The 9,891-nt window shown below is 40.9% G+C and overlaps 2 protein-coding genes across 8 annotated transcripts; one reads left to right on the top strand and one right to left on the bottom strand.

The window, feature by feature from the left end:
• The first annotated feature begins 417 nt into the window (after positions 1-417).
• LOC117567287 (translocation protein SEC63 homolog) lies at positions 418-4,837 on the top strand. Its single transcript, XM_034247157.2, has 4 exons — positions 418-902; positions 1,367-2,076; positions 2,790-4,059; positions 4,180-4,837. The coding sequence occupies exons 1-4, from the start codon at positions 779-781 to the stop codon at positions 4,356-4,358; spliced, it is 2,283 nt and encodes a 760-aa protein (XP_034103048.1). The 5' UTR covers positions 418-778; the 3' UTR covers positions 4,359-4,837.
• A 34-nt stretch (positions 4,838-4,871) lies between these two features.
• Positions 4,872-9,447, bottom strand: LOC117567288 (SH3 domain-binding glutamic acid-rich protein homolog). 7 transcript variants are annotated; one of them, XR_007955147.1, is made up of 6 exons: positions 9,068-9,446; positions 7,493-7,921; positions 6,478-6,567; positions 6,179-6,248; positions 5,090-6,116; positions 4,899-5,016 (listed from the first exon to the last, which is right to left on the bottom strand). XR_007955147.1 is itself a non-coding variant. In XM_052006146.1 (5 exons), the coding sequence occupies exons 2-5, from the start codon at positions 7,892-7,894 to the stop codon at positions 5,320-5,322; spliced, it is 1,359 nt and encodes a 452-aa protein (XP_051862106.1). In that variant the 5' UTR covers positions 7,895-7,921; positions 7,989-8,090; the 3' UTR covers positions 5,027-5,319. The 7 variants fall into 7 exon arrangements, 5 of the variants coding, with proteins under 5 accessions (XP_034103050.1, XP_034103051.1, XP_051862106.1 ...); XR_004572050.2 differs by having other exon boundaries at positions 4,920-5,019; XM_052006146.1 differs by lacking the exons at positions 4,899-5,016; positions 9,068-9,446 and adding an exon at positions 7,989-8,090 and having other exon boundaries at positions 5,027-6,116.
• Positions 9,448-9,891: the final 444 nt, after the last annotated feature.

The raw sequence follows: 9,891 nt of genomic DNA, 5'->3' as shown, positions 1-9,891 counted from the left end.
AATCCTTTGATGTCTGGTGTGTCCTTTATTAATTAATTTTAGCCAATTTAACTAACTATATTTACTTATATATTTTATGCCAAAGTAATGACAAAAAGGCAGCTACAATTAAATGGCATATCGATATCTTATTCGATTGGTAACTTCTATAGGTATAATCAAATATACTATTAATAGTGGGATAGCCATTATTTTAAAATTAATGCTGACTACGCATTTTACTACACAGCATCTTAGAAGAAAGCTCAATTAAACTTAAGCAGAAAATCTAAATGCAAATGAAATTCACAAATTGCATACCTACAGCGATTGTTTTCGTAGTTGCAAAGACTACGCAGCAGGCGGCACCTGCTGAAAATAATGGTAAATCGGTATTTACTTATGCAGCATGACATTTTGCAAATTTGCACACACGGTCACACTGTACAGACGTGTCATTTGACGAGGAGTGTAAATACATAAGTTTTTTAAATACACGGCGTTAAATTGTTATAATTGATCGCTGTGTACCAAACGATTACACTTCGTCAACGGCAATCTGCAAGTGAACTTTGCACGATTTGTTCATCAATTAAACCCAACGCGCGCAGTTCACAAACTGCCAGCGTGCCAAACATCAGCTGGGTTCAGCCGACTTTTTTTTGGGCAAAAAAAAAAAAAAAACGACCACACCAAACCAACAAAAAAGTCCAATCAACCAACCACTCGACGACGCGCTGTCTTTGTAAATAATTAGAGAAAAAGGAGCGGAGCCGGTTTTGCGGAAGCAACAACTGCAATGGCGGGTCAAAAGTTTCAATATGATGAAAGTGGCGGAACATTCTATTATTTTGTGTTATCATTCTTGGCTTTGGTATTGATACCAACGACGATTTATTATTGGCCACGTAAAAAGAAAGAAGGTTAGTAGTTGTTGTTGCTAGATTTTAATCACACACTCTCTCCCACCCGCTCTCACTAATCGCGAACGTCTTCAAGCGCATATGTGTATGTGTGTAATTGAGCTTTTCCCCATTTACAAACATGTGGTAAATGGACACGTTCCAATAAGTTATTCTAACAACGTTGACGAACTGAGCTCTTGTGTTGGTGAAAGCTACGAATGCAGCAGCGACAGCAACACCGATGTCTTAAGCCAGCTCACTTCACAAATGGGTCACACACATAGACACACTCATACGCAGGTGACTTGCTCTCGCGATCTTATTTGCGCTCTCACTCTTCCGCAAGCACATTGCTTGACCATGCTTGCATTCTAATCACTCACACAAACGTAAATAACAATGCTCTCGCGGACTTAGATTGTGCTCTCACACTCTCGTAACATAGCTGCATTCTAATCACACTCTCTCGTTTTATCATTTAGACCCCAGCAAGCGGAAGGAAGAGTGCCAATGTCCCGACTGTGTGAAAAAGAATTTCATTCTGGCCAATGCGGAGCCATATCGTCTGCTCAAATCGGTGGCCATTAAAGTGACCATTGTGCTTGGTTGGGCGTTGCTTCTCTTTCTCACCTATCGCGTCTCACAATTCGACTATGAGATGGCAAGCTTTGATCCCTTTGAGATTTTGAATGTGCCACCAACGGCGACACAGGCAGAAATCAAGAAGGCCTACTACCGACTGTCCAAGGTGTTGCATCCTGACAAGGAGACAGGTGACGAAAAATCCTTCATGATGCTGAGCAAAGCGTATCAGGCGCTTACCGACGATGTGGCCAAGGAGAACTATGAGAAATATGGCAATCCCGATGGACCAGGTGCCATGTCCTTTGGCATTGCGCTGCCCTCTTGGATTGTGGAGAAGGAAAACAGTGTATGGGTGCTGGGACTCTATGGATTGGTCTTTATGGTGGCCATGCCCTCGGCCGTGGGTGTCTGGTGGTATCGCTCCATACGTTTCAGTGGCGACAAAGTCTTGCTGGACACGACGCAGATGTATTTCTATTTCATCCACAAAACGCCGCATATGCTGCTCAAGCGTGCTCTCATGGTGCTGGCGGCAAGTCTGGAGTTTGATAAGCGCCACAATTCGCAGGTCATCGAGCGGCAGTCGGATAACGATGAAGTGCCTGCGGTAAGTAAACAAGCGCCTATCTTATCCGAAAATAGTATAAGAGTTAACAGCGGCTGTAAAATTTACAGCTGTTTAACAGTAATCTTAGCTGTGCAAATGTATTTGCAACATCCCAGAGTTAACATTAAGCTTACAGCGTTGGCTAAGAATAGCGTTTTAACAGAAAGGGGAGATCAGTTTTATTTCCGTTTATTTATTTTAGAATAGTTTATTTGGAATATATTTAAACTTCAATTAACAAAAAAGTGCAGGAAAAACTAAATTTATATTAAAAGCAATGTGAGAGCCTTATATAAAAAGGGGTACGTAGAAAAGAAATACCATTTAGATGACTTAAAAGGTTCTAATACAATACAATTCCAGAATTTATTAAGCATGACGTTACCTTAACTAACTTACAGTCACGCTTCAAATGAAATTTCCCAAGAAGTTGAGAAGAGCCCTGCTGTAATTTATATCTTGAAAAGATCTAGCGTGAATTGTTGACCTGACAACAGCGGGAATATCTAAATATAAATAGAAATAGGTTAAATATAGTATATAAAATAATAAGTATGTCTTATGCTAAGGTAGCTCACCTACTCCAGGGCTTTACGCCTGTTTAGGTCCATATCTATAGCATTTTAATACCTTACATGTGCTTTTAATATAGGACCTATTCAACTGTATTTAACATTCATTATTGATAACATTATTATTCTTACTATTCACAGCTCATTCGGCAGCTACCCAATCTGAATGAAAAGTGCAAGGAACATCCCTTATGTCGCATGTACTCGATCAAGGCACGTGCCATTCTCCATGCCCATCTCTCTCGCATTCCCCTCAACGCTGAGACACTGGAGCGCGATCGTCAGTTCATAGTGAAGAAGTGTCCGTATTTGGTGCAGGAGATGGTCAGCTGTGTGCATCAGCTAGTGATGATGGCCTATGCAAGACGTGTGCCTCGCCTGCCCAGCATCGAGACAATCGAGAACTGCATGAAGATGTCTCCAATGATCATTCAGGGACTGTGGGAATTCAAGTCGCCGCTACTGCAGTTGCCCCATCTGACCGAAGATCATTTATACTTTATGAACAAGAAACGTCATGTGAAGAATCTGCAACAGTTTGCTCAACTGAAGCCAGAGGAGAGTCGCATGCTGTTGAAGAATCTGTCGGACTTTGAGTACGAGAACATTATGCGTGTGCTGGGCAAGATGCCGTTGATTGATTTCTCCATACGCTGCGAGGTAATTGACGATGAGAACACCAATGTGGTGACAGCTGGTGCCATTGTCACCGTGACCGTGACATTGGAGCGGAAGGATATGCGTTCGTTGTTCGGCGACACGAAGGCGCCCGAAAAGCAAGGCATCAACGATGAACCCAACGAAGAGGCTGAGGATGAGGAGGGCGCTGGCGCAGCTGCTGCTACCGCTGTGCCCGCTAAGAAGGCTTCGGCCTGGGCTAAGCCACGCAAGGGCAAAGGAGGCAAGGGCGGCAAGAAGCCCGTGAACAATCAGAAGAAGAAGGCGGCACCACCCAAGCCGGCAGCTCCAGCTGCAGCAGCTGCGTCGACTGCGGCGGCATCCACAACGGATGATCAAACGGCAGCCAACTCGGAGGCGGAATCGGATGCCGGCGAGCACAGCGATGTGGAATCTGTGGCGGGATCAGGCAGTGAGGATGATGACAAGCAGGGCAGGAACAATTCCTCGCTTGATGATGATGACGATGAGGAATGGGAACGTCTGCAGGCGAAGCTCAATAAGCGCGAACGTCTTGAGGGCAAGTCGCGCATGTCGCATGCGGTGCATTGTCCCTACTTCCCCGAGGAGAAGCAGGAATATTGGTGGACATACATCTGCGATCGCAAGTCGCGCACCTTGCTCACAGCGCCGTATCATGTGACAAATCTGGTCGAGAAAGAGGAGATACAGCTGAAGTTTACGGCGCCGCGTTGGCCCGGCGTTTACACCTTTACGGTCTGCCTGCGATCGGGTGAGTTAACTAAGAATATTAGAAGTTTAGATAAATGAAGTACTTAAGAATTGTGTGACCGCAATTTGATTTTCCTATACTTTGAGGGAACAACTACAATAATCTCTCCTTTTCTTCAAGATTCGTATCTGGGCATGGATCAGCAGCAAGAGCTTAAATTGGATGTGCAGAAGGCGCCCGCACCACCGACAGATCATCCACAATGGGATCTCAGCGAATCGGAGCCGGAGCACAATGATCAACAGGAGAATCTGAGCGATTACACAACGGACTCCTCAGATGAGGAGGATAGCGGTTAGATAGCGCCCCAAACTCCCCAGAAGAATGCGTCTCATGACAAGCGCATCCAAAACCTCTTTTTCCCCAGCGAGTGAATGTTCTACCCGTCTCCTAACAAGAAAAAAAAAACAACTTGGATTTTGTTTTTTTTTTTTTATTCTTTTTTTTAGTAAATGATTTTGAGTTGCGAAATAATGAGGTTCGCACAGTCTCTTTTTTAACTAGTTTTTGTAACATGGATAAAGTTAAAAGATAATGGATAATAGAGCCCGAAACTAGAGCGTAAATAAATAAGTCAAGGAATATATAAACTTCATTTTTAAATGTCTGCGTACTAAACATAATTATAAATGTACTGTATATTTAATTATTTGGATACAAAACAAACAAAAAAAAAAAACAAAAACAACTCGAAACTATAAAAGTGAGAAACGTGACACTGAAAAACAAACAAAAAAATATATAAAACATTTTCAAAATAAAAATACAAAAAAAAGAAGTTTTCGTTTTTTAAGTGATTTATTTATCATTATAATAATATCATTAAATTGTTTAAGTGCCATAAGTCTACTGTGAGGTCGCTGCGCGTTCCGTGTCCAAGAGTTGGGCCGATGCCGAGTCCGAGGAAGAATTCTTCGCAGACGCTGGAAGAACAGCTGTCAATTCTTCTGTTGTTAACTGCTGTGGAAACAAAAGAATTATACAATAACGTGTGTTATCTTTGGCACAAGATCATAAACATGTTCATTACCCTCCACCAGCTGTATTATGATTAGTAAATTCTTTTCTTTTTGCATTTTATTTACAATTCTTGGTCATTATGTGCTAGTAGTTTGTGTGAGTGTGTGCGAGTTTGCTTCAATGTGTGTGTGTTTGAGGATGATGCAACTACAGGTGCGGTTCAGTTTATGAGTGGGGTGTGGAGAGTTCGGGGTTCAGGGTTTCGTCGTTTATTCGTTGGGTTTGTTGGCAGTTTATAGTTTACTCTTCTTCACTTTCTTCTTCCTCAGCAGAAGATTCCGCTGCGTCTTCTTTCGCTTCCGTTTTACCAGCTTCTTCCTTTGGAGCTGTTTCATCGACCTTTTCATCGTCGTTCTTCTCTTCATTCGTCTCTTTGGTTTCTTCTTCTTTCTTATCTTCTTCAGCATCTGTCTTGACTTCCTCGTCTTGCTTCTCGTCTACAGTTTCTTTTGATTCTTCTTTCTCTTCGTCGGCTTCCTTTGTTTCTTCTTCCTTTCTTTCCTCAGCTTCTGTTTCTTTCTTCTCTTCAGTTTCTTTTGTTTCTTCCTCATTCTTCTCTTCATCACTCTTTGATTCGTCGACTTCTTCTGTTGCTGCGGTCTCCTCATTCTTGCTTTCTTCGGTTGATTCTACCTCCGTTTTCTTTTCATCTTTCGTTTCTTCTGCCGCATCTTCTGATGCTTCTGCAGTTTTCTCTTCCGCTTCTGCCACTTGTTCTTCCGTTTTCTCCGCAGTCTCTTCTTTCTTTTCTGCGTCGGCCTCTTCTTCTTCATCGGCTTCTTCCTCTTCTTCAGATTCTTCCTTTTCGTCTGATTTTTCATCAGTTTTCTCATTTTCTTCGGTCTTTTCTTCATCTGTCGATTCTTTTACCTTTTCTTCGGAATCCTCTGACTTTTCTTCGGCGTCCTTTGGCTTCTCCTCTAAATCATCTTCAGTTTTTTTACCATCTTCATCTACGCTAGCCTCTTCTGTTTTACCTTCTTCAGCATCCGCGCCATCGCCTTCCTTTTCGGCCTTCTTTTCATCATCTGCTTTGTCTGTTGTCAGTGTCAGGAGAAAGTTAAGATCATATTCCACTCGTTGACTTCCTCTACTTTACCTGTAGACTCGGCACTGTCCTCTTTGGACTCGGATTCTTCTTTACCTTCTTCGGTGGCTTCCGTTTCAGTCTGATGGGGTATTAGGTGCAAATTGTGATTGTGTTGGTAGGATGTTAAGAGTGGAAGAATGTATGTAAAATCAGTAAGTATTTTCTAAAACTACTTTCTCTAACGGTACTTTAGCTTCTCTATTGCAGTCACATGCCGGATTAGCTTCTCGATCGCCTCTAGTCGAATAATGTTAAATTTTCTTCATCTTCTTTCATGCAGAATCTATACATTTGTACTGTAAAGTTACCTTTTCTTCACTACCCTCTTCTTTTTTCTCCGCGTCTTCACCTTCAGCACTCTCGGTTTTCTCCTTATCTTCGCTAGCTTCGTCTTCGCCCTTTGGAGTTGTTTAAAACGTTAGAACATTTTTGATTCTCGCTGTTACTTAACATGCGCTGTTAAAAAACTGTTAAGCGCTATACGCAGCTTGTGGTAAGTGTGGTAACTGTGGTAAGTTTGTGTGAGTAACAAAAGCTTACGGTTTTTTAGTTTTTAGTAAATACAAATATATTTCAATTTTATTTCATATGTTCTTATATATGTCCAGCGGATTTTTATGTTTTCGCATTAACATAACTCAGCCGCACAAAACTTTCAGGTTTTTATTTTATTTTTAGCTTACTACACTCTCAATTAGGTTTAGTTCACTTCATTTTAGGGTTAATTCAGTTGGAAGCTTAAGTAAACTTAAACTGTTTTTGAAAATTAATACAATTATTATGTTACATACATACAAAATGGGTGTGTGAGTGTGTCAGTTTTTTATAATAAATATAAATGTATTTTGATTAAAAAATTTAATTTCCTTCAGCGTGAACACAGTCGTATGTGTGTTGTGTGGTTGTGTGTGTGTAAGTGTAGTAGTATGCATGTCAAAGTATATATGTTTTTTTTAATATACTATATAAATATTGTAGCTTAGCTTAAAGAACCGCAGTCGTGGTGAATATAAGAGAGAAGCCCGAATTTGCTCGAATCTGGACAACAGGTTTTTTCTTTGCCGCAATGCTGTTAGATTACATTTTTATGTTATGTTATGTTTTGCTACTGTCAGTTAACATGGCTGTTTGCTGTTGTTGCTGGTTGTTGAGTACGTCGTTACGTTACGTTAGTAGTTGAAACTTGCTGTTAAATTTATTATAGTTATTCATATTATTATTATTATTATTGCTGTCTTTGTGGTTGCTTCTGTGCAGGCTTTTTGTTGTTGTCGTTTCGTAACAGTAAACAGAAAAGTACAAATTGCTTAAAAGCTCTCAAACCTCTGCCTTCTCCACCTCCGCCTCGCCTTCCGCTGGAGCCTTCTCTTCACCATCACCACCAGCCTCTTTTTCTTCCTCCTTTTCCTTCTCGCCCTCCTTAGCATCGCCATTCTCCTGCTTCAGTTCGATTTGAGCGCTGCTCACGGCCGTTGTGTCGGCTGGCGCCAACTTGAGGAACACCTCCAGCGTGTCAATCTCGTTGGCCATATCGAAGGCATCGTAGTCACCACAGTATTCCTCATCGTTGAAGATCTGCGGTGGCAATGGGTGCCGGGGCTCTGGATCGCTGACGGTGCCGCCATTGCTTGTGGATTTATTTTGCATCAGCTCCTTTTCGCTCTCCTTTCCTGGCTCTGTGATGTCAACGGTGTCGTATTGAATGCACTTGCTGTCCAGGATCATGAGCACGCGCTGTTGGCGTTTCTTCACCTAAAAAATACCGAAACAATTAACTTAACTCGATTTTGCTGCTTTGCCAGCCCTGGTATTAAGTTACCGGCAAGCCCAAACAAACACACACAGGCACCTTAAAAAAACACGCAAGCACCTAAAACGCACACAGACATTCACATGAACTCTCTCCCATAAACTAACAAATTGAACTGGTTTATTTGTACCTTAAATCATGCATTAGTCTATGTGTGTGTAGATAGTATAGTTATCAAAGCAGGCGTGTAATTAATTTCTGATAAAGGCCTTTATTTATTACCTAAGGTCTTTACACATGTTCATACATATATGCCATACATACATTCAACTTTTTTATATACGCTGACGCCTTGCTTTTGAACCCACAACAATAAACAACGGCACAGCACAAAGCACAGTCAAGCTCAATGCTCTCTTCCATTCTCGTATTTACTCTCTTCTCTCTCTTTCACTCTCTTTTATACTCACGCCCTCGTTGCACTGCACAATGAGCTTTGTTTAAAAGTCTTATTGGCAAATACGCGAATCAAACAAAGATGAGTGGAAAAAAAGAGTCATCGACATGAATCATACACACAGACAAGCGCAGACATAGTTAAGCTCGCTTACCCACGCAAACGGAAAACTGTGATCAATGAATATTCTTTTATGCTTTCCCACACTATTCCAAATAGGCTTATATGGAAATGTTTGCGGTCGTTGCGCTGCTTCTTGCCACCACCATCAAAAGCGCACGCACACAAACGCACAGCACACATGCACACGCCAATCAAAATACCCACTTGCTGTTCTGTTTTGTTGGGAGAGCGCGATGACGTTTCAACTGTACGTACTACATCATCATTCACACACACACGCACACACATATATAAATGCGTGTATTGTGTAGAGTACGCAAACAAACAAAGAATATGTGTAGACTATGCAATTGAGCAGTTCTTCTTTATCTACATACATATCTATCCTGCTAAACTGAACCATGCAAACATTCCATTAACATGACACTGACTCTCACAACTCAGTCATACAAAGCACACACTCACAGACACACTCATATAATTTGTCATTTTATGCCATTAGCCTGTCTTACCTCGCCCCACCCCGCTCCACACCTACGCAGCATTGACACTGCAGTATAAAACTTACCTCCTTGTTGCCGGACATGCCGCTGACGTACACTTTCAATACCATTTTTGCAATTTATTATTGTTGGATCTTTTTTAATTTAAAGCTTTATTTGTTGCGCGAAATTAAATATGCGACTTTCACGACGACGACGATCAAAATATTTTTAGAACTTTCTTTGCTCTGCTTTTTGATTGCTTTTGCTCTTGGCCCCTACCGCGATACGTAATGTTGATTATTAATATGCGCGCACTGGGCTATCGGCTGCAAAACACTAGTCGATTCGTATAAAAAACGCGTATAAAAAGTTGAAATCTACAAAAGGTGTAGAGATGTTTAAAATTAATAATTAAATTGCACAAATTCGCTGCCTTTTTATTCCTACTAGAGATGGAGAGACATCGATAGGTAGAGGTGGCCACACATCGATGACACTATCGATGCATCGACGTTTTCAAATTTATTTTAAAATCGATTTTTTGTAGCAAACTGGTTTTCGCAGCCAAATATTACAAGTCTCATTACATTTCAATAAATATTATTGTCTTAGATGATTTCAGATGTGGATTTATAAGTTTGTCAATGTACTCTACTTTGCCAAAACCTAAATAAACATACTAAGCGAGTGCGTTATTTTCTGTTTTCAGTGTGACCAATTTGTATATTACAATAATAATAATATCTAATTGGACTAAATAAAATATATTATAAAATTATGTTTCTTTTAGCATTTAATACATAAAAATAGATGCTGTGGCCGACAGCTAATTGTTTTACGAAATAATCTTAGAAAAACCAGCATACCAAGCGTGACTCAAATGAACTATGCTAGGGCTGCATTACTG

This window comes from Drosophila albomicans, chromosome 3 (assembly GCF_009650485.2).
Source record: "Drosophila albomicans strain 15112-1751.03 chromosome 3, ASM965048v2, whole genome shotgun sequence".
Lineage (NCBI taxonomy): Eukaryota > Metazoa > Arthropoda > Insecta > Diptera > Drosophilidae > Drosophila > Drosophila albomicans.
Note: the sequence above shows the minus strand (reverse complement) of the source record. Positions and strands in the feature narration are given on the sequence as shown.

Bases quoted from the DNA above. Each gene is read 5' to 3' on its own strand.
- LOC117567287 (XM_034247157.2), top strand. From the start codon at position 779: ATGGCGGGTCAAAAGTTTCAATATGATGAAAGTGGCGGAACATTCTAT. The intron at 903-1,366 runs GTTAGTAGTTGT...TTTATCATTTAG, and splicing joins GCCACGTAAAAAGAAAGAAG to ACCCCAGCAAGCGGAAGGAA. The intron at 2,077-2,789 runs GTAAGTAAACAA...TACTATTCACAG, and splicing joins ATAACGATGAAGTGCCTGCG to CTCATTCGGCAGCTACCCAA.
- LOC117567288 (XM_034247158.2), bottom strand. From the start codon at position 9,112: ATGGTATTGAAAGTGTACGTCAGCGGCATGTCCGGCAACAAGGAG. The intron at 6,568-7,492 runs GTTTGAGAGCTT...ACAACTCCAAAG, and splicing joins CGGAGGTGGAGAAGGCAGAG to GGCGAAGACGAAGCTAGCGA. The intron at 6,117-6,178 runs GTAAAGTAGAGG...CACTGACAACAG, and splicing joins GGACAGTGCCGAGTCTACAG to ACAAAGCAGATGATGAAAAG.